The sequence below is a fragment of the Sarcophilus harrisii genome, chromosome 2 (genome assembly GCF_902635505.1).
Source record: "Sarcophilus harrisii chromosome 2, mSarHar1.11, whole genome shotgun sequence".
NCBI classification, from domain to species: Eukaryota; Metazoa; Chordata; class Mammalia; order Dasyuromorphia; family Dasyuridae; genus Sarcophilus; species Sarcophilus harrisii.
In genome coordinates, this window is record NC_045427.1 from 199285495 (window position 1) to 199310295 (window position 24801).

At 32.8% G+C, this 24801-nt stretch overlaps 1 protein-coding gene across 5 annotated transcripts in view; it reads left to right on the forward strand.

The window, feature by feature from the left end:
• RASGRP3 (RAS guanyl releasing protein 3) overlaps positions 1–24801 on the forward strand; it is a 137298-nt gene that overhangs the window by 62372 nt on the left and 50125 nt on the right. For 3 of the 5 annotated variants that reach the window (XM_023494613.2, XM_023494612.2, XM_031951259.1), the window contains exons 3-11: positions 6077–6196; positions 7957–8153; positions 8560–8662; positions 10978–11040; positions 14233–14364; positions 17632–17779; positions 19167–19340; positions 19753–19869; positions 22453–22728. In XM_023494613.2, coding sequence (XP_023350381.1) covers positions 8084–8153; positions 8560–8662; positions 10978–11040; positions 14233–14364; positions 17632–17779; positions 19167–19340; positions 19753–19869; positions 22453–22728 — 1083 coding nt within the window. In that variant the 5' untranslated portion in view covers positions 6077–6196; positions 7957–8083. Of the gene's footprint in view, positions 1–5616; positions 5707–6076; positions 6197–7956; positions 8154–8559; positions 8663–10977; positions 11041–13613; positions 13906–14232; positions 14365–17631; positions 17780–19166; positions 19341–19752; positions 19870–22452; positions 22729–24801 lie in introns of those variants that run through there. The other 2 variants (XM_031951258.1, XM_031951260.1) reach the window with 2 other exon arrangements.

Consider the following 24801-nt stretch of genomic DNA (forward strand, 5'->3'; position numbering starts at 1 on the left):
AAGGCAAACTTTAATTCATACTCAATCTCACATGCCAGCTAGATATATGAAATGACTGAGGAAGCAAAGGTTTGATCTTCCAAACATATTAATTTTTTAAAGCATTGCATGCCAATTGCCCAGCAAACTGGGACCAGGTTCCTTCCTTAGCTTGGGGCTAACTTAGCCAAATATGGGGGAAGGGGGGCAGTTTATATATTAAGAACAATTTATCAAATTAGTTAATTAAATTAAAATAACTAAGAAATTAATTAAAAGGGAAAAGTACAATATTAGCTAATCTGATTTCTAAGTAGAAGAAATTCCCTGAATTCAGAAAAAAAAAAGTCTAAATAATAAAAGGAACATGGAAACATGTAATAATTGATCAAGATAGGGCCTGTTTTCAGACAAGACATTATCTTATATTGGTTGTTTGAGAAGTACAATTGTAAGAACATTCCTTGCATCAATCTTTGATTCTGACTGGATTTTTTAGTGAGCATAATTGAGATCCTTAGTCAAGGTTGTCTAAGAAACAGGTAGAGGTATCCAATTTCCCAACCACATAAGACTAGGTTCAAGCAATACAATAAGGTTTTCTCCCAATTGAATATGAAGTTTTCTCACAAGACAGACTAGACTAGATCCATAACTGAATAGGAACTAAGGTAGCTCCAGAAATAAGTCTCAAGATGGAATCAGTGTGGTCCACTTAATTTCTATTTCTATCCCATTCCTAATCACTTGGTATTCTAATCCCCTCCTTGCTCTCACTGGTGATCGGAGGGAACCAAGCATTAGTAAGTACTATTGTGTGCCTGGCATTATAAGAGTTTATAAATATAATCTCATTTAATTCTTACAGCACACCTGGAAATTAGGTTTATTATCTCCACTTTACAATAGTGACTTTATTTAGAATCACACAATAAATGTCTAATGCTGGATTTGAATTCATACTCTTCTGACTCCAGAACTAGAATTCTTTTCACATTGTAACTTATCTGTGTGAACCTTGGGCACATCATTTAACTTCCCTCAACCTCAGTTTTTTTTAATCTATGCAACAGGAATAATAATAATAGCATTTACCTCCCAGTGTTGTGAGAATCAAATGAAATAATATTTGTAAAATTTTGTAAACCTTAAAGTCTTATATAGCTATTAACTATAGTTTTTATTAAATATAAGACATTGTTTAGGTAAATCATCTTAGACATTTTCTGGCAAAGGACATCATATCATTCCTTCTCTGTTCTTCAGAGTTTTTTGTCCCTCCTTGAAAATACATTGTCATCTTCATTTTTCTACTACCTGGACTATTTCTCATTTCTAAGAGATTATCGATAGCAACTCTGCAATATCCTTATCACCTTAGTTGTAATTCATCTGGGTTTGAATAGTTGAACTCATTAAGGTGACTAGATAACACTCTAATTCTTTCCTTTCCTATATTAAGTTATGATTTCTTTTGACATTTTATTCTTTTCAGGTAAAAACAATCTATCCTGCTGGAGAAGGTGCAAGTATTACAGATTTATGTTTTCCCATCTGTGCCAGGGTATCTTGTGAATAATTTGGACCATGAGGCAGGCCAAAGTGGGGTGTGTGCTACAAAAACACAGTTAATCATCAAACACCTCACCCTATTACACTATAATGGGACTTAGTTTAGGAGTATCAGTCAGTCATTCCTTGTCAATTATTTTTGTCCAAACCCATTGGGCACTCCTATTCTTTACAGATTCAGTCTGCTGCTTAAGTCACTCAAAATTTAAGGTCAGGATTAAGCGATTTAATATGATTAAATAGAAGCATGGAAAAATCAAAAGCATTATATACATCTCATCAGTTGCTTCTTAACATCAATCCCTCGGGCAAAGAACAAACAAAACAAAACAAAACATCTCAGATGTAAATCTGATTATTTCCTCTTATGTCTCTTAGCCATAGCATGAGAATAGGAGGCAGGAAGTTTAAATCCATAACAGGTTGTGGAACACAGGAAAAGGAAGAGAAAATACTTAAACTCTTTTACCAGTCTGGGCAAGAGGAAACTGCTTTTCCCCCTAGCAATCCTGATATATCTTTGATATGCTACCTGTATGCTTTATTAGAGTCACCCCATAAATCCATCCATCTGATCCAAGTCTGCTGGTAAGTACCATCCTTAGTCATTTGATATTCCCACTCACTGCCAGTCCAGGCTCTGCCCTCAGTAGGGCATGCACAAATACATTGGATTGTCATGGGCTTGGGACAAGCCTTTTCTTCTTATACAAGCAAAGTTGAAATTGAACAGCTTTAATCTCTATATCTCTTTAATCTTTAACCTCTTATCAAGCACTTATTGAACCCTTATTGTGTGAACTGTATTAGGTGCTAAGGGAGCTACAGAGGCAAATAAGGTATAAAACTAATCTGCAAGGAGATTAAAAGTTTAGTAGGGAAGATAGAAAATATCAGATCACTGTAATAACAAGGAGAATGTGGTAAATGCATAGAAAATATATAAATTAAGTTCTATAATATTTCAGAAGAAGGATAAATCATACTCAAATGGAAGATTTAGGAAAAAGTTTCAGTTAGAAGATGACCTTTGAACTCTTATTTGGTTCTAACTCCCTAACATAGTGCCCTTATATATAGTTAGGACTTAATAAGTGTTTAGTGAATGAATTAATGAATCTGAAAATGAGTTTTATCTTAATCAAATACAAAAGACAAAAATGCAGGGGGTGGGGTAAGGGAAGCTTTCAAGTTCAAAGTCAGATCTAGGAAACTGAGCATAAAAAGCAGGAAAATCTAGTATAAATTCAAAGAATGAAAAGTAAATCATTCTAATTGGGCCAAAACAGAGTACTGTTCCTTTCTATTTGGTTTGGTCAGGACCTTATGAGTCTACCTTTTATTTGTGCCCTTTTTAAATTTTGAATTTGTCCACTTTCTATGCCAATACATTGGCATTCTTTTAGATGATATCTCCTTTTCATATTGATTGGAATAATTTAAAATTAGATAACAAAATTCTCTTTTTCTCAGGAATTTTCAACAGATGTTTTCTTGAAGTTTATAGTATATATCTAATATTTTCACTATTTCGACTTCCAGATGGCATAGTCACTTATTTTCAAGATTTCTATCACTTTTATTTTACAAACTAGTTCCTCCTTGTTGATCAAAATTAGATTCAGAATAAGCAGTATCCCTCATTACCTTTACTTTGAGGGTTTTTAAAATTGACAATAAAAAAAGGGATGATTTTGCTAGTAGGAGTCTGGGATTAATATGTAGCCAGAAAGAAAAGAGAATGGGTCTGGTTAATATAAAGATAGAAGCCACAATCCTGCATCATTTTAATGAATTGCAGAGGACTGAACAGGCTTGAAGTATCACCACTCTAGTAATTTTGCAGAGATCAGCATGATTTTTAAACTATAAAAACAATAGATCCATAATTACCACTGTTAGTATAAATCAACCCACATGTTGAAGATTGAATTTGTATGAATGAATGATTAATCACTGTCTTCCATATATGAGAATGCAATAAGATAGTCCTCTGGTACACCCAGGGCTTAACAAGTCAACCTAAAAAAAATAGTGACACAAAGATAAGCAAGAGAAAGATAGAAAGGAAAACTGAGCTTCTGCAGTGAAGGGACAGGTAAAAGTGGGCAGTCAGGCCTCTGTAGGTATCCTGAACAGAGAGCTCTGACTAAAACCATTAGTGTCTTTGAGGATTCAGGGAAATTGCAAAAAGTCTGCTTCATTAGGTTTCTCTACCTGTGCCTGTTCCCTAATGTGTACTATGTGATAGTCTCTGCTTGCATTCTTGACCTAAATGTTAACCATATCCTTATTGTGTTTAATTTAAAGAAGCCTGGATTAGCTGACTTCTTTAAATTAGAGAGCCAAACCTCTGTCTGAATATAAGGAACTTTCCTGATGGAGTGGTCTAAGTTATTGTGATTGTATTGATAGTTTTAGAACTTAAACTTCAAAACATAATATGGATCTGAGTCTCTAGGCTAAAGATGAGCTAATTATTCTAACAGTTTCTGGTCTTTCTGGAAATTTAATCATCCCATTACAATTATTGACTTGCTCGTAGTTTGGTCCCTTGCTAGGGAAAACAATGTCTGTCTAGAAGGATTGTGTTAACTTCCACAATAGTTGGGAAATTCTGTAAATGGGCAGGTTTTGAGGAGACAAACAGTTCTGCTGGAATCTATCCCTTTCCCAACCTCCCTCTGGGGGGGATATAAATAAAGATAGTCTGTTTTGAAAGACTATGTAAAGATATTTCTCTTCCTTACAGGATTAAAATTGATGGACCAGTGGATTAAAACTATAAATCAGATTCCTAAAACATGCTACCATGGGAATAGTGCAATTTATCAGCTATTTTCATTTATAAAGTGTTTTAGATTTATATTTTTCTTTCCTTACATCAACCAGCAAAATGAGTAGCTTTTTAATGTTTTTTTTTTTAATCAAAATTTAATTGTATCAATGTCAGGACATTCCTGGTATTCTTCCACTGATGGACCAGCAAATCTTCTATGATTTAGCTTTAGATATCTACATTGAGTGATAAAAGGTTAAATGTATTGGCCTGACTCACAAAGCCAGTATGTGTCAGAGGTAATTCAAATTGTTCTTTCTGATTTCAGGGCCTTGGCCTCTAGCCATTATGTCATGCTGCTTCTAATCTCTCTCTGTTTCTCTGTCTCTATCTCTCTCTCTCAGATTCAGATAAATGTGCTCCACACTGGTGCCCCAGGTTACTTACCTGGTAGGTGGTAGAGTTGAAACTCCAAGTCTACAACTATTTCCATATCTATGAATGTCTCTTTTCCTGAATGACTGATAGTCATAAGTAATTATAGTAAATGTTGACATTTGCTTTCAATTAAATTCAACAAATATTTATTCATTATTCAGCATATGCAAGGCAATGTTCAGGACACTGTTTAATTTTTGTTTTTATATCAATAATCCGTCCTAAAGAAACCCATATTTTACCAAATACGTCTACTACAGTACATACACACACACACACACACACACACACACACACACATTTTATATATATATATACTCATATACCTATACGTAGCTACATACACATAGTTATAATTTTAATTTATAATTATGTGTATATGATATAATTTTAATTTATTAGTATGTAATGCATTAAAGTTTGATGTTTCCCATAATAACTTATTTATAAATTTAATATAAAGTTAAGGTAAAGGCTCTGGAAAGCTTTTAATAAGTATAATTGAATTGGTATTTAAATTGTGATTATTCAGTTCAAGTCAATTCAACAAACATTTTGATGAATCAGTGTAGTTTAGAGGAAATCAAGAAGTCCTGGATTCACATTCCACCTTTGATCATAAGTAAGATTTCTGTGTCTTAGGCAACTCTCTATAACTTATTATAGTTATTATAATATAATATTATATATTATAATATAACTTATTATAAGTATTAGGTCATTTTTTGCATTGATAGGAGTTACTACACTGGCCATATTATAAAACTTTAATGTATTATATAAAATTAGTTTCAATCATTATTGCTAATAGAGATGATAACTATCCCTCTTTGTATGGTACTTTGTAGGTTTACAGAGTGATTCTTTCCCCCTCATAACATAATATAATAATTATTATCATACCAATTTAATGGATGAAGGAACCAAAGTGCAATAAAGTAAGTAAATAAAGTGATTAGTAAGAAGTAAAACCAGTACTAGAGTCCAGGAGTGTTTTATTTTTTTATTTTTGATACCAAGTCAGCACTCTTGAAACTTTACTATTAAGCCTTTGAATTAACAAATATGTATTTAAAGGACAAATGAGGTAAAATGATGATTGTCTTTTAAAAATGAACATCATATCAAGTAGGCTATCCTACTGATTTTATTTCTTGCTTTTTTGGGGGGGAGTTGTTCATATACAATTTTAAATGTATATTACTTTCTTTAGCATTCTTGGAGAAAAAAAACAAAATACTTAAAGGCTATTAGTGTCTTAATTCTTTTTTTTTTTTTTTTTTTTGATGGTGTATTTTTCTTTTTCAGGTCTGTTTCTCAATTTGTGAAGATTGTTCTCTTCAGGTTTCCTTCTAGATGCCTAAATTAGTGATGGCAGAATCCACTCATAAAAATTCCAGTTATGGGAATCAGTCCTGAAATCATTAGGTAAATTTATTTTAAAGTTATTATTGATGTTATAAAGTATAATCAAAAATGTAATGCATTATTACTATGAAATTTGATGCCTGACAAATTTAATATTAAAGAGGGAAAAGTCTATTGCAAAATCAAATTGTAGTCTAATAAAAACTTACATGCCCATAAAATAACAAATTTTTTGTGTACCACTTTAAGAAATTTGGAAACAATTTGCCACCAGAATATTCATTTCATATTCATTTTGATAAATTAAACACTTATAAATGCTTGTCCCAAACATTTTTGGATTTAAATAGTCAATCCAATTGATACAATTTATCTAGTTCCCCTAGAACAAAAAAAGTCAATACTTTTCTCTAATAAAGACATAAGAATGGACAAATTTTGACTTTCATCATGACCCATGGAGTTCCTCTTGGCTTGGTTTATGACTGGAAAATATTTTGAGTGAAATCCTGAGATCTATTGGTGTCAGGGAGCAAGTTACTTGGTAAATGCAACCAGATAAATTCATGAAACTCAAATATCTTTTCTACTATCATTTTAATGAGTTAGAATAAAATAAATGTTTGGAAATTTGGAAATATGTGAAAAAATTCAAATCCTTCTTTGACTCAAGCCATTAAAATATTCATTCTTCATCAATCATCCTTAAGCAATTGCTTCAAATTAATGACATCATTAAATGCCATTATTCATACTCATTGGAAGTAGCCAAATAATTACAAATATAATCTTGTGAATAAGTAATGTGGACCCTGCCTCATTATTCCAGAAGGTATAAGAACAGTAAAGACAATGCATTAAAGCTATTGATGGAAACTCCATCATGTCTCAATGGACTGCAGTATTTTTGAAAACAATGCAAGATGGAAACCTACATGGACCAAAGTCACTAGATCTTTGTCAAGCCCTCATATCTTCAAGATTGAGGATATATGATTTAAAAAATATATTTTGTAATATGATGTATTTGATTTCACATTCCAATTTGGGCAAAAACCATACAAATTACTTTTAGGAGGAAAAATAGTTCATAACTGCTGCTTTGTTAGATATAGTCAGTCAGAGTCATCATCATGGATATTCTATTAGTGTTTCTTCCTTGTTCTATCATCAGTAGTTACTGGTCCACATTCAATCTCTTCTGAGTGGGGATGAGGTGATTTTTCTCCTGAAATTAGAAGGCAAAAGAATGACAATATATAAGCGTAGGTGTTGGGGACAAAGATGGTTGGGGAAATGTCAGAGAAGGGAAAAGGATTGAAATCTGTCATTCCATCCTCTTCAGAAAATGTTGGAATAGTAACAAAGATAGGACTTTTTTCCTTCAATTTTTACTTGTCTACATGAGTTTATTAGTCATTTTAACTTTGTTTCCCTGAAAGTAACTATTTTTCATAGACAATCATTTTGTAGCATTCTATACACCAAATGAAGTCATATTTGCTCTATTCCTAAATATCATGTCTTCATTAAGAAAGTATAAACAATCAAAACTATGATAATAAGGAATTTGACAGAGCAAGAGATTTCTGTGCTCTTAAGTAGTAGGCATTGTCTTCGAGAAATGGGACACCAATAGAAATTCTTTATCATTTTGGTCAAAATAGACTTTACCAACTGGATAGTTATTTTACAAGTAGACACAATAATAATAATAATAATAAAAAAGCAACTTTGAGTCAATTAAATGGGCTATTAGTGGGTATTTTGTATTTGATATATTTAAACACACTTTTTTATTCTACATTTTTTCTCATCAGTTTTCCTGAAGTACAACTAAAAATGAAGCCCTCTTCTGACTGCTAATGGCACTCATCTCTCTAATTATGAAAATGGTCTTCCTTTTGCTGAAAATGTCTCTAATTCTTTGACAACGGCTTAAGAACAATGGGGTCAAGTACACTCGGGAAAGCAGCAACATTGGATGAGCTGTTGAGCACATGCATCGAAATGTTTGGTAGGAGACTCTTATCTCCTTCCACACAGAAGTGTCTTATTAGCACTGGCATTAAATTAGAAGAGTGAAGCTTATTCAGCTTGTCAGAGAATACAAGGAAAATGGCAGGTTAAAAAAACAGTATTATGAGTATTAGGCAAGAAAATGGAAGGTTAAAAAAATTAGTATTATGGGTACTAAATAAGAATAAATAAGGGTTAGGGTTAGATAAATAAGAATAAATAAGGTTAAAAAAATAGTATTATGGATACTAAGCAAGAAAATGGAAGATTAAAAAATTAGTATTATGAATACTAGGCAAGATCTTTTTCTACCCATAGCATGCAGTGGGGATGGGAAAAAGAGAAGGAAATAAGGAAAATACATGGGGTTCTTTTTGAAACTTTTTTTTTTGTTTGTTTTACAGATGACAGGGGAGAATTGAGCAACAGTTATTTGCCAAGAATTGTTCTTTTGATGCACCGATGGTATCTATCATCCACTGAGCTGGCAGGAAAACTTCTCTCAATATATCTTTGCCAAATATTGTGTCTTTCTCACTAGGCCTTGGCAATATAACAGATATATTATAAGCAATGCATTTGGGCATGGACTATGTCATACTATCACAAAGAAGTCATGATTAAAATAGAAAACTTTAGTCAGCCATCCAGCTGTTTTGTGTATTCACTTGGATGTTCAATTTTAAAAAGACAACGATAATGGACTGAATTTATTTACTGATTTTATCTAGGTTTACTTAGAGTTTAACATATAAAATGGTGAAATGATGAAACAGTAGTTATAAATTTAACTTGTCCTACCTCATACTGAGATATATTATTGCTGCAAAGAGGGATACCACTTTTAATTAATTCCAGAAAATAATCATTAAGGGCCGAGATTTGGGGAAAGGAAGTAGGATATATAAATACACACACACACACACACATAACATACATAAGATGTTATGTTCTTTATTAATATATTTTTATATTATGTATAATTTATGTACTATACATTTTATATGTGTTTTGTATGTGTGTGTATGTGTGTGTGTGTGTGTGTGTGTGTGAGAGAGAGAGAGAGAGAGAGAGAGAGAGAGAGAGAGAGAGAGAGAGAGAGAGAGAGAGAAAATAAGAAAAAGTTGCCTGGAGCATTGAAAAATTAAGTGACTTGCCCAGGATATCAGAATCAGATGTTCCTGATTCCAAGAACCACTGTCCCTCATTTAATTTTCTTTCCATATTGCCTCTCATAGGTCTTTATGATCTTTAATCAGATGATAGAGCTGTTTCATTATTATTAATTTCCCTTCCAAAAATTTTCCAGGGAAGGCAGTATTGTAGAGGGGAAAAAATGTCAGACTTAGAGTAAAGAGAGATCTGGGTTCAAATATTGCTTTTGCTACTTATAAGCTTATTGTTTTATTGTGACTATAGGTAATACATAACATTTCTAGACCTTAATTTTTTATCCATAAAATCCATAAAATTAGACATATATGTCTAATGTGTTATAAACCTTGAAGAGTTAAATAAATGCCATCTCTTAATATCTGGAATATAGTACTAGAACCCAAAGGACTGAACCCATTCTAAAATAATAAATGAACAGGAATTTTCAGAACATTGAACCCTTTTTTCCTAATTATGTGATAACACAATATTTTATGCTCAGGGTACTTAAAAGCTGAGTTATTTCATTTATAGGTAATTTTGCTCACAAAGATCATTTATCCTAAATATCTTTTTTGAACCTTACAGCAATCCTATGAGATAGGTGTTATTATTATTTTATGCTGTTATTGTTTTACATATTATTTATGTTATTATTTAATATATTATTATATTATTTACAGCTGGAAAAATAGATTTTAAAAAAGTAATTTGCTCAGAGTCACAGGATAAATGTCTGAGGATTTGATCTCAGATTTTCCTGACTTTGACCCAATAATATATCTACTTTGCTACTCAGCTGCTATTAAATGATATTTGTAAAGCATTTAGCACAGTTCCTGGCACATAATAACAAACTTAATAAATGTTTATTTCCTTCCACTTTCCTTCACTGTTTCCCCTCTTTACAATATGCATTATTATTTTCCATACACCTCCCTTTGTTATTAAAATAATTTTGTATTTTTACCTGAACTTATGCTTGAAAATGTAGTCAATTCTCCATTTTTCCATCTGGTTTGTCTATCTTATAGATTAGTTGCATTCTTATTTTTAATACCAGATGCCCTGAATTGGAGTTTATTCAGGGAAGTAAAAAAAAAATACTGTTATCAATGTGAACCAAGTTATTACATTTATTCCCTAAATATTTTTCTTTCTTTTCTTTCTTTCTTTTTTTGTTTTTTAAACTCTTTGTTTTGGCTTGATACCAGTCTTTCTCATACCCTAAATTAACTGGATTGTTGGGACTAGAGTTGAACCAGAGACATTGAATGTTGAGGTCTATTTTAGTTGGGCTCACAACTGAGAAATCTTGGGTGATCCCTAATGGAGTAGGAAATGCTACATATTTGAACAAACATCTAAAAACCTTGTGAAATAAATAAAGCAAAAGTTGGATAAGAATATGTTTGAGTCAGTGTGAGATTTTGAAAAGAGCTTCCTCCAAATTTGTGCTCTACTTTTTGTCATCTGTGTGAGATTGGATGAATCAATCACCTCATTTCTCAGAGCATTTTATTCTTAACCTATAAAATGGAAATAATACATTTCTCCCAAACTTCAAGGGTTATGATGAAGCACAAAAGATACATGTGTGAAAAAAATCTGTAACCTTAAAGCACAATAGAAATATGAAGTGTTATTATTTTCATTAACAAACATACATATCGAGATGCTTGTGGGGAAGGATGTGATGAATTCCGCCTAAAGGTTTGCTACTTCATGAGGTAAGGATTATTTTAAATTTTTCCAGTGCTTTTGTCAAAATTCTAAAAGGTCAGAGAATTCCTATTAGAAGATGAACTTAGATGCAGCTTAAGAAATCTAGGACTGTAGTCTAAACATCACCTTCAGGAGGCAGTATAAAGGAAGTATAAATAAGGAAGAAGTCTTCATAGCCTGATCCATTCCTCCTGTTCTAGTCCTCTTATACTATCCTTCCTTCAAGATCTGGGATCCAGTGACACCAGTCTCCTTGCTGTTCTGCACACATAACATTCCACTTCCCAACTCCATTTCCCAAGAGATCTTTTGGGCTTCCCCCATGAATAGAGTACTCTTTTTTGTTTTGTCTGCCTCTAGCTTCCTTGGGTTCCTTTTTTATCTCAGCTGAAGTTCCATCAAAGCCTTTTCCAGACTTCCCTAATTTTGTTGGTTTTCCCCAAATTTAATTCACATTTACACATAATTGTTTGCATAGTATCTCCTCCTTTAGTCTCTGATACATATTGTCGCTCCCATTAGACCAGTTGAGACTTTTTTTTGGCCTTTCTTCATATCCCTAGTGTTTAACACATTGCCTACCATATAGCAGGTGCTGAATATTTATTCAGTTGAATAAATGAGTTAGTAAAATTTCTTTTTACTTGAAATTGCACCAGTATTTCCATTAATAACATGACCTATTCAAGTCTGTTACTCCAAAAAAAATGCTTTTATTGCTGTTCCTGTTTTGCTCAGACAAAAGATTATTAAACTTGGAGTCATAAGACAGGGACTCTAATCCTGGTTTTATTGCGACCTTCAATAAGTCACTATGCCTCATTTATTTTAATTGTTTTATGAGGTTGGACTGGATGACCTTTAGGGTCCCTTTCAGCTTTGATTTATGGTCCTCTGATCTATTTTTAGTTATAATATATATAGTATTTAAGGAAAAATAGTTTTCATCCCAATTCTCCAGTGGGAGAATCTAGAGGTGGGAGGTCAAACTGTTGTAAAAACATGTTTAGAAAATAAAAACAAATGTTGGGAAGAGAGAATTTATTTTTTCAGACCCATTCTCCCCTAAATCATAGTACACATCCTTATTCTCTCTATTTTTGTTGTGGTAAAGGATTTGCTTTGGTTTTTGCCTCTGGCTGGGCAGCTAGGTGACGCAGTGGATAATGTGCCAGATCTGAACTCAGGAAAACTTATCTTCCCGAGTTCAAATTAAGCCTAAAATACTTACTAGCTGTGTGACCCTAAACAAGTCACTTAACCCTGTTTGCCTCAGTTTCCTCATCTGTAAAATGAGCTGGAGAATTAGTATTCTTTCCACGAAAACCCCAAATGGAGTCATGAAGAGTCAGAAGTCATGAAGAGTCAGACATGACTGAAAACTATTAAACAATTAGGGTTACAAAGAGTTGGACATGACTAAAATGATTCAACAACAGCAGTAATGATTCTATATAACAGAGAATTTTTGGTCTCTAATTCTTCCTAGATATCCACTTTATGGTAGTAGTATTTAAATCTCATGCTCTCTGAACATGAAACCATGGGTCCACTTCCTCACCATGGAAACCAGAGATAAACATCCCCATTTAGCTAGGCCTTTATCTTGTCCTGCAACTCTCCAAAAATATTCCATCCCTTTTCTTGCATCAGTCCTGTGGTGAATAGCAGCATGGAGAACCGAGAAAAGCCAGTGAAAACTTAGCCCTGTTTCCCAGGTCATTAAGAGTTGGGCCTTCAGTCCAGCTTTTCATTTATTTTATTTAAATATTATATTTAATTTTATTTAAGTCTATGGTTAAGTGTTTAAAAAAAAGAGTTTGTCATTTTGAAGTGGAAAATAGGAAAAAAAATTCCATTATGGAACTCATCTGATATGCAAAATCAGAAGAAGCTTAAGACTGAATTGTTCATTTTTAAATTATTTGGATTGGTATTGTTTAGAGAGAGCTTTTATCTGACTGGTGTTCTTTATTAAATGTTTTTACACAAAATATGAAGTGCTATGTGGAAAAAATCACAGAATTGCTCTATAGCTTAATTTCTCATTTGAGATATTCTCTGAAGAATATAATAAAAATATTGGTACATACATATAGAGGACATATATGTTGAGAACAAATTCTGTTCACTTTTTTTCACTTATTATTTATGTCTGAATTGTGTAAAAATAAATCATATAGATAAATAGATGACAGATGATAGGATTTATTAAGCACCTGCTATGTGTCAGACACTGTTCTAAGTAATGGGGTAGAAATATTATTGTATTGTCTCTTCTCTCACCTCAATAACATTTTATTTTTCTAAATATATGTAAAGATGTAAAGATAATTTTCAACATTCATTTTTGTAAGATTTTGTGGTCCAATTTTTTTCTCCCTCCTCCTCCAGGCCAGCAAACAATAGGTTAAACATATACAACCCTTTTAAACATTTCCATATAGGTCATGTTGTGCAAGAAAAATAAGATCAAAAGGGGAAAAAAGGCATGAGAAAGAAAAAGCAAACAAAAAAAGTGAAAATACTATGCTTTGATTCATATTCAGTCTCCATAGTTCTCTCTCTGTGGATGTGGATGGCATTTTGCATCCCAAGTCTATTGGAATTGTCTTGGATCAGGGCATTGCTTATAAGAGTTAAGTCTACCATAGTTGATTATTACATAATCTTAATATTATTGTGTCCAGTGTTCTGGTTCTACAAGGAGCTTACATTTTAATGGAGAAACAATTCTTAAAGGAATGCTGGAGCAGGGAGGGAGTACTCACCCTATGGGGCTGAAGATGCCTCGGAAGTATCCCAGAGGTCTGACTCAAAATAAGGCAAATGCCTTATTTTTATTATTATGAGTCAGGGGGAAGCTACAGGTGAGGTCCACTTTCTCAGGATGGAGATACTTGAAGAGTGGGATCATACAGGATTAATTTTAAAACTAGAGATTTTTCTTTATCCATAAAAATTCTAATATAACAGAGAAAGAAAGTCAAGAAAAATCACATCAGTATTTATTTAAAACTAGGGGAAATGGACTTTGATCTATGATTTAAAGGAGTAGAGCTTAGATATGGTGTATTAGACAGAGAGAGATGCATTATTTAATGCAGTGACAGCTCTTGGGCACAGAATCTAAAAAATGATATAGATTCCCCATAAGTTTAGCCTGAGACTATTACTTGACATTCCATACCTTTCAGATATTGGATTCTGGAGTTCCCAGCAGAATTTAATCTGGATCTTGGTTTGATTCGTATGACTGAGGAGTTTCAGGAAGTAGCCAGCCAACTGGGATATGAAAAACATATCAACCTCATTGATATATCCAGCATGTAAGTAAGGCCTATGTGTCCATCCATCAAATACAAGGAATTTCCTCTTTTTGGGGTTATCAGTGACATTCTGGGTTAACCTCATTATAGATCATTTAAAGATTTATATTTAATGCTCTCCCTTTCAAGAGTAACCACATTAGACAATGCTGCAAGATGTAAGCTATGCAATTTCCTTATGCTTATTTAACTATGTCATTCAATGGCAATCCATAAATAATGTCTGACCTACCTTCCGTATGCTATCAAGATAGTTGTTTGAGATTTAGAGAGAAAAGTTTTCTTTTTTATCACACATTTGATGCTTAAGCATTATATATATGTGTGTGTATGTGTGTGTAAATATATATTCATACATATTGATTGATTCAGTTTACATCTTGACATAGAAAAATAGATAATACTTGCATTGTTTTTTTCTTCTTAGTATCTTCTTGATTACATGGAAATGTAACTATATCTGTATTAAAAGATTCGTGATAGAAAAGAGTGCTAGGATAGGTGATTGGAAAAGAAGACTGGGTTTAGGGAAACATCAATAATGACAGAACAAAAATATTTCAATGAAACAAACTCTGCCCTTTTTCTTCTTTCTCTCCTCATAGCTGTTGAGAGGATGAGATTCTAAAATAAGCATTAGTAGGGAGAAGGCTACCTTTCTCTATCCTCACAAAAAGTCAAGCAACTCATTAAAGTAATCATCCCACAGGAGAGATTGAGTCAAATGATAGGGAGTGTTCTTCCCTAAGTATGTGAGAAGTGGTAAGATTGAGGCCTATATTATTCCTTTAGCAAAATATAGTGAAAAGAGCTCAGGATTCAATTCCTGGTTCAAATACTGGCTTCTCTAGCTCTATTTAAATCACTTTGGACAAGTCTTTTAGCCATTTTGTTCTTCCATCTGTAAATTAAGGGGATTAAGATAAATGATTTCAAAGATCCCTTCCAACTCTAAATCTATGATACTGTGATAGTTGAGAAATTTAATGTCTGTATATGGTTATCTCACTAAGAACAATTTAATTCAAGTAATTTATTGTTTATTGTGCATTTAATAATGCACTCTAGGCTCCAGGCAAACCAGATTATTCTCTGTCCTTGGAGTAGATGTTATGCCATTTCTTAGACATTTTCCTTTACCTAGTTTACCCTTCCCCTCCATTTTATCTGTTATATTTTTTTACAATTCATTTAAAGTACCACTTTTACCTCTGTGAAATCTTTTATATCATATTCTTCCAGGTCTCTTAAAGCTTTATTATATGCTTATTCTCTTTATTATATGCTTATTATACTATATGCTTAAATTGTATGCTTATATTCTCTTTATTATATGCTTATTCATAATTTTGCATTATGTGCTTTGTCTTTAGATTAGACTCTATATCCTACATTATGTCTAGAATTGTATATTAGCTATATTTTTTAATCTCTCAGTCTTTCTCATAGTGCTATGTACTTAGTATGCTTTAAAAATTTGTGTAATTGAATTTAATTGAATCAAAGGTCACATACAAATTAAGTCTCTAGTATTATTCAACAAGTAATTATTAGGAGCTTACTATGTGCTGGAGCTTTTCTAGGTGTTAAAGATACAAAGATAATGAAATAATTCCTATCCTATAAGACTATGTGAATAATAATTATTATAGTAAAGCAGGCAAAGTAGGAACAGAGAAATATTATGTCTTTTTTGAACTATTGATCAATTTAGGCCTTTGAGATTTAATATGGCAAATATATTATAGTCTTTGTTGGAGCTGCCCTTTGACAAAAATGTGTAGTATGGGCCATTTTTCTCTGCTTAGCCTTTTTTCTCATCTTTATGGGTCTGATCTACTGCCTCATTCCTTCATGTTCAGATCTGTACACTAATGTTCCATGTAAGCTTGCCTTTTATTGTGGTCCCTCCTGACTTAAACATCTTTCCCATAACTTCAATCTCCATAAAAATATATTTGTCCTGAGATTGGTCTCTGCAAAGGCCATCCTTAGTGGTCATTTACAAACTAACTCTAGATATTATGATGCTCCCAGGTGCTAAAGATAATAACAAAGCCTTGAATCGAACCTTAGACATTTACTAGATATGAGATCATATGCAAGTTATCTAACCTTATTGGACTTCAGTTTTTACATCTGCAAACTGGGAATAATAATAGTACCTATTTTAGAGGGTGTTTTTGAAGATCAAATGACATGGGCAATACTTTGCAAACCTGAAAATATAATATTAATGCCAATTATTATTACTAAGTACTATTACCAATTACTAATTAATTGCTATTACATTGTTAATAACAATTACAATAATTATGATTCTTCCTAGGGTTTTTGAATTGGTAACAGGAACATTTAGGAAATCTCAACCCAAAGAAATGATTTCAAGGTTAGATTGCCAGATGCCCTTACAAATCTGTTAGGAAGATTATTTGGGAAATATGAGCTAAAAAAACTTTCTGTTTTACATGCAGGGCTCCCAGTGGCACCCTTTGTGCATAGTAGCTTTTCAATTAATATTTATAGTCATTGTGCCTTAAAATGTTAGAACGGGAACGAATCTTTGGTAGATATTTGACTAGATATCATCTAGTGCAATCTAGGTGGTGAAAAGATTTAAGTAAGATCACCATGGAGTATATATAGTAAAGGCATGATCAGAAGGAACCAGGTCTTCTTCTTTCCAGAACAATCAGTGCTGCTCTTTCCTGTATACTACATCTCATATTTAATTTCATTCTGAATAGAGTAAAATCAGAATTTTTAGTTTGATTCCATGTTATTCCATCCGATAATAACTTTCATGATCTGCCTCCTATCGTGTGACTTGGCCTGAACACTATTATACAATGTGTTGGTCAGAGTATGGGCTAGATTAGCTCAAGGTTTCAAGGCTAGACCCTTTAGGAAAAGCTAAAGTCACAGAGAGAAAACTTTGTTCTGTGACACCCTTTGTCTGGGGAGCCATTGGCCAGACAATCCTACTTGTCATGTTGGGTTACTAGCTGTTAGACGAAGCTTCCAGTGACATGGGCAAAATACCCTGCCATCCTTTAGTCAATCAATCAATCAATCAACAAGTAGGTGTTAAGCACTTACCGGATTTTGTCTTAGATGATGGAGATACAAGAAGTTTACAATTTAAATGTGTGTATGGGGATGACAACAGCTTCATATATAAATGTACACAGAATAACAACAACTATTGAGCAATATTATACTAAATAAGGGCCAGGGCTATGCTGATCAGATTTTCCTTTCTTACAGTCCTTCCTATGACTGGATGAGAAGAGTTACACAAAGAAAAAAAGTATCTAAGAAGGGAAAAGCCTGTCTGCTGTTTGACCATCTGGAGCCCATTGAACTGGCCGAGCACCTTACTTTTCTGGAGCACAAATCTTTCAGACGGATTTCTGTAAGAAATTTAACATATTCTGTTCCAAGGATAACAACCACCATGCCAGCTTCCCCAGGAACAATATTTCCATCCTTTAAAGAGTTGGCAGCATCTGTCACTGTACCCCCCTGGAAACTTTCCTGTAGTCTTATAAGAACAAGCCCTTTGAAATGAAGAGAAACATTATCCTGTCATTGTTTGTGGTTATGAAGTTAAACTTCTGCTCAGTTTTCCCTCCTCCCCAATGTCTTTGTGAGCTTAAAGTTCTTTTTTTTTTTTTAATATTTTCTTCTGGTATGCTTTAGAGTTATTGACATTAAAAGTTAAACAACATTCATTTTAAATGTTATTGTTAAATGAAGATTTTTGCTCTTTTGAGAGGAAGGAGTGATTTATTTGGATTTGGGCTAAATGCCTAATTGTGATTGATGTCTTAGATCAAAAAGTATGGCTTTCAGGGAGTAGCCCAAAGCTGGACTTTCTTCTTTCTTGGGATCAAGATCCTGAACTAAAACATCAGTTTCTTACTCATCTTGATACTACCTTCTTCCTCTTTTCTATAATCTTTTCCTTCCTCAAGCCCTGGGTCCTGTTCTTCTAAGGGGCCTGCTCACTCATTTGCTATTATTATACTTCCATAATCCTCTATAATTAGTCATTTTTATGTAATTTCTGGTGACTTTTGTTTGCCTTCCCATATTCTATATGTCTATGTCAGCTCCCTTCTTTCCTCTATACCATAGCCTGAAAGGCTCTGATATCAGGGCTCTTTGGAGCAGGACTTATGATGCTGAAACAAACATTTCATGTCCAATAGAGCATTTGGTGACAAACATGCATTTCTGAAAAATCATTTCCTCCACTAGGACATGTGTTCCCATTTTCAGTGAATCAGTTAAGCGATCCCTGCACAGACACACATATTCAATGACATTACCATTGAATATTCCAAAGTATTCCTGACTTGTAGTCTTTGTTAAAAGTAGCCTTAGTTCTGCTTGTTTTCATTTCTTAGCCTTTCCTAACTGAGAATTTAAAAAAAAATTTTGGCCAGTTGCCCCTAGACTTGAAAGGATATTAATTTCCTCTTCCTTAGTATAGGCCTTTGACTGTTAGATGTGATAATCATAATGTTCTTTATGTTATCTTTTATATAAATATATGATGAAGGAATTATGCATATTAAGGAAAAAATTGAAGCTGGAAGGGTATAGTGAAAAGTAAGAAAGATAACATAGATGATATATAGATAATAACAACAATAATAGATTGATAATGAAGATGGATGGTAAATTAATCAGTACATAGATAATAGATAGAACAAATAACTCACTTCTCTTGTCTAAAGAGCATTTTGATGTTATGTTCCAGTGAAATTCAACATTTCTAACTCTTCCTTGATTAGTTCACAGATTATCAAAGCTATGTAATTCATGGTTGCCTGGAGAATAACCCTACCTTGGAAAGATCCATTGCTTTATTTAATGGGATCTCTAAATGGGTCCAATTGATGGTTCTTAGTAAACCAACTCCACAGCAAAGAGCTGAAGTCATCACAAAATTTATAAATGTTGCCCAGGTAAGGAAAAATTTCTATTTTTGTTTATGTCTAGTAATTAGGCTTAAATTAAGAAGATATTCTAAACCGGGTCCATGAAATTTTAAAAAAATGTTTTGATAATTTTATTTTAATTTTATATATTTTATTTTAATCATTTAAAAATTTGTGCTGAGAAGGGTTGATAGGTTTTACCAGATTGCCAAAGGGTTCCAAGGCACAAAAAGTTAAGAATTCCATTCTAAATATTTTTTTCTTAGAGCATTCTCTACTAAAAAAGTCTAGGGAACTAATTTTACATTCTTGTTATAAATATGTTGAATAGTGAGTATGCCTAATGTATTTCTCATGATTACATTAGGAGTTCCTCATTTGTTTAATCATCCAAATATTAAGTATTTATTAAGCCCTTCCTATGATATTTCTCTTTCAGAAACTCCTTCAGCTGCAGAATTTCAACACACTGATGGCAGTGGTTGGAGGACTGAGCCATAGTTCTATTTCCCGCCTCAAAGAGACTCATTCTCATCTTTCTTCAGAAGTTACGAAGGTACTTATTCAAATTTCAAATAAAAGTGCTTGTTTGCCAGAATTTATTTTTTTATGTGCACTAAATATACATTTGTTTGTAGAAAGTTTATTTTCTTCTATAGAAGGGGACTGTACAAATATTGGGCAAAATCAGCACTCTTCTGTGAAAATCTTAATAAAAGGAAAATTAAGTATTTTTAAGAATAGACTAATCTTCCCTCTGAATATCTCCTATTCATAGTGCAAAGGGGCATAAATTTTTTCACACTGAATCTGACTAGAATAGTATAAAAAGGGAATAGAGTCTTTATGGTAATTTTAATGCAGCATCCTAGGACAATGTATCATATTTCTTTTAAACATTGCCAAGGTTTCCTCCTCCTTCTGTTTCTCCATGGTTAAGATTTATCATCCATGATTTCAGAGAGAACTGGAGAGAGTTACATGAACTGATGCTAAGTGAAGTGAGTAGAACCAAAAGAACATTGTACCTAGCAACCACAAGATTATATGATGGTCAACTGTAGTGGGCTTGTCTCTTTTCAATGAGGTGATTCAGGCCAATTCCAATAGACTTGTAATGTTGAGAACCATCTGCATCCAGAGAGAAGACTATGAATGTGGAGCACAACATAGTATTTTCACCTTTTTTCTTGTTGTTGTTTGCTTGCTTGTTTTTTCTCTCATTTTTTTTCTTTTTGATCTGATTTTTCTTGTACAGCATGATAAAGGTGGAAATATGTTTAGAAGAATTGCATATATCTAACCCATATTGGATTACTTGCTGTCTAGGAAGAGGGGAGGTGGGAAGGGAGGGAGAAAAATATGGAGCATGAGGTTTTGCAAGGGTGAAAGTTGAAAACTATCTTTGCATGTATTTTGAAAAATAAAAAGCTATTATAAAAATAAAATAAAATAAAAATTCACATTCATTTTCCTCTTCTATGCTACCTGATCTTCAGGAAATTCTCATTACTGTGTCTTATTACATTTTGCTGAGTAATTGAACCAGATTCTAACTTTTCTCATTATAAACTTCTGTTTTCCCCTATTTAAATGCATTTTTATTGAAAATTTATTTTTAGTTATTTCATTAAATATTTCCTGAATATATGTAAAACAATTTCTAATAGTCCAGATTCTTTCCCTTTCCTTGAAAAGAAATACAATTTGATTTTAATTGTACATGCAAGATCATGCCAAATGTTTCCATATTATCCACATTGCAAAAGAAAACACAAATACACTAAAACAATAAAAACAAAAATTTAAAAGTATGTTTTGATCTCCAATCAGAGGTCATTAGTTCTCTCTCTGGAGGTAGGTATCATTTTTTCATTATGGGTCCTTTGGAATTGTCTTGGATCTTTGTTATTGATCTGAGTAGCCAAATGTTTCATAGTTGATCATTTTTACAGTATTGCTATTTCTATGTACTATGTTCTCCTGGTCTACTCACTTTGCTTTTCATCAGTTCATGTGAATTTTTCTAGGTTTTTCTAAAATCATTCTGCCCATGATTTCTTATAGCACAATAGTATTCCATCATAATCATATATCACAACTTGTTCAACCATTCCCAAGTTGATGGGCATCCCCTTGATATCCAGTTCCTTGCCACCACAAAAAGAAATGATATAAATAAATAACAAATAAAAATATTTTATATAAGTATTTATGCATATATGTTTATATATTAATTTTTACAATTTTATTATTTGTGATATATTTATTCAATTATTAATATTAAATAGACTTATCTATATAAAAATAAATAGGTTCTTTCCCTTTTCCTTTGATCTCTTTGGAAAATAGACTTAATATTGGTATTTCTGGGTCAAAGTATTTCTATAGCTCTTTGGCTATTGAAGCCAAGATGTTTTCCAGTATGGTTTGGACTAGTTCATAACTCTACCAACAGTATATTAGTGTCCCAATTCTAAAATGCATTCTTGATTTCCTATTGAAACGTGAATTAAGGCTTATTGTGGATCCAACAAAAAGAAAGATCTCCATCCACAAGAAACTTAAAAACTAGGTTGACTGGAGTAGAAATTATATACATGAAAAATTAAAGGATAATCCCCTAACTTGTCCTTTATGTTATATTTATTCCCAGAATCATAAGGACAAATTTTTTCTTCACTGAGAAAAAAGAGATTGTAAGTAAGGACTGTTTCAGTCTTTGTGTTTTTATTCTCAGTGCTTAGCGTAGTGTTTGGCAGACAGTAGGCACTTAGAATAAATGCTTGATGACTGACTGAAAGGATAGTTCTAGAAGTGTCATTTCATACTTCTACAGATAAATCATTATACTTCTAAATCAGTATGCCAGGAATCATAGAAGCCAATCTTTTGCTTTCATATTTCACTCCTAATTCCAGTATTTTGGAGGTCAATGTCCTGTTGGTTTCATGATCCATTTTCTCAGCAATTTGCTTCTAGGTCAACTCAGCAGCCAGTCTTAACTGAGTCTTAACTGTCTTTGTGAAGGGCTTTAGAACTCTTTAGCAAAACATGCTATCACATCTCCAGAGATACAACCAGGGAGGATATAGGAGGCCATACTACATGGAGACTTTAATTCTGTGTCTGTTTGCAGGATTGGAATGAAATGACAGAACTGGTCTCCTCCAGTGGCAATTACTGTCGTTACCGCAAAGCTTTTGCTGACTGTGAAGGCTTCAAAATCCCCATCCTAGGCGTTCACTTGAAAGACTTGATTGCCGTTCATGTCATTTTTCCAGACTGGACTGAAGATCATAAAGTCAATATTGTGAAGATGCACCAGCTCTCAGTGACCTTGAGTGAGCTGGTTTCCCTCCAGAGTGCCTCACATCACTTGGAACCTAACATGGATTTAATCAACCTCCTAACAGTAAGTATCAAGAGTGTTTATGTTTGTTAGCCTTTCCTTTTTCCTTTCAGTATAGTAAACCCATAAGACTCTGTGACAAGAATTGGTTTTGCTGTTGAATTTAATTCAAATAAATAAATATTGGGTAGATCATAGAGAAATGCAGTAATCACTAAACTATTAAAAAAAATTTTACCTCTATAAAAATTCTGACCCAGTACTAATATATATGTGTGTATATATATATATATTTACATATATGTATGTGTAATATTTAGAATTTATTTATTTATTCATTTTTTTAGAAATTATACATGTATGAATATACTAATCATTATGTATAATACACAAAATAGAAATTTAAAAGGATAAAGATGAAATATATTTCAAATAATAGTAGATTTATTGCATAAAACTATTTTTGTTCTCACTAAAATATTAATAACACTATATTAGTAATTCATTATTAATTAAGTAAAATGAGAATAATATGGTTGAATATTCATCATTATTTTTAAAATCTTGGTTAAACGTTTTGTGATTCTGATAATTCAAAGTCTAATTCTAAGTCTGGTTTATTTGTTGCTTGGTTTTAAAGGTTGTTATAGTTGAAAATGATACCTTATAAAGATTTACATCTAAGTGGAAGAAACAAATAATAAGTTTATTAATAATGATGGGCCACTACATGGTTCAGTGGATAAAGTATTAGGTCTGAAATCAGTTTGTTGCTTCTGTCTCCTTAGAACACTATGTTCAGATTCTGAAGGTCTCTTCTACTTGGGAAAGAAGGTAGTAGAAGAGCAGCCAACTTCCCCTATCTTTGCATAAACTGAATGAGGGAAGGAATCCCTAATTGGATTTATATAATCTCAGCTCTGAGAGATGGTTTTACATTTCCCACATTTTTTTTTTTTTTGTGGCATTGTTTGTTATCAAGTCAAAATAATCTGAGTTCTAGCTCAAACTAGAACTCAACTGTTGAACTCAAACTATTGAACTATTTGATCAGCCTCAGATGCCTGAGTGGTAGAACTAGGTTGTTTAACTGGGTGAGCCAAGCTTCTGTCCAGCAATTGTTGCTGCTATCTTTATACTTATTAACAATGATGATGGTGGTGATGATGACGATGTACAGTTTAGTGTAGTGGCTAGAGAACTGAACCTCATATTCAGGAAAATTCAAGACCCATACAGTTTATTTGACCATGCGTAGGCCATTCACTCTTTAATGATAGTTTCTAACACACCAAACAACTTTCTAAGACTGTAAGTAGCAGAAAAATTGCAGATTTTTATTAACAGAGGGAGTATTTGTGTTTTTTTGGGTGGGATTATGCATCCCCAATGAAACTGCAGTTCTTCAATCACCTTCCCTCCCATAAGAGTATTATTATTTTTTCCTATGATTTTATGTGGGAAACTAAAACAGTGGTACCTTTATCTTCTCTGCCAGGGTGAGGTAAATAAATCTCAGGCTGCTGGATTCAAGTTTTAAAATTTATGGTTTCAAGATATTCACTCAAATGATTTCCAGACCTAACGGATAAGATCCCTTGAGAATAGCCCCATATGCCAGTTGGGTCCTTAGCATTTTACAGAAACAACCAACTAGTAGAGTCTTGTATTTCTCAGGGGTTGAAATCATGCATCATATATTTTACACACTGAGACACTCTGGGTTGAAGAAAAAAAATCCAACAAATTGCATACACCTGCATCAGTAAATGATTTGCACATGTAAATTTGTTTCTATGAATAATTGTCCAGAGCAAGAGACTTGAATCTGGCCTCAAACCCACATGTACATGTGATGTCTGCCCACCAACCACAAAGTAATGCTTTGGTTTTTGAAGCATCCAGTTGGGCTGTTGGAGAAATCAAGACCGGAGCTTCATATGTCATGGTTTATTCAGATGGATTCCTCATTTAGATGGAAGATCATGGCCTATTAAAAATATTTTTTGGAATACAAATGTGATAAACAAACTTGTAATAAATAAGTATTAAGTAATTAATACTTAAGGAAAGGAAGCATTAAGGAAAATTGAATTTATTAATCTTATCATCTGTAAGTTACAGGATAGGCTGATG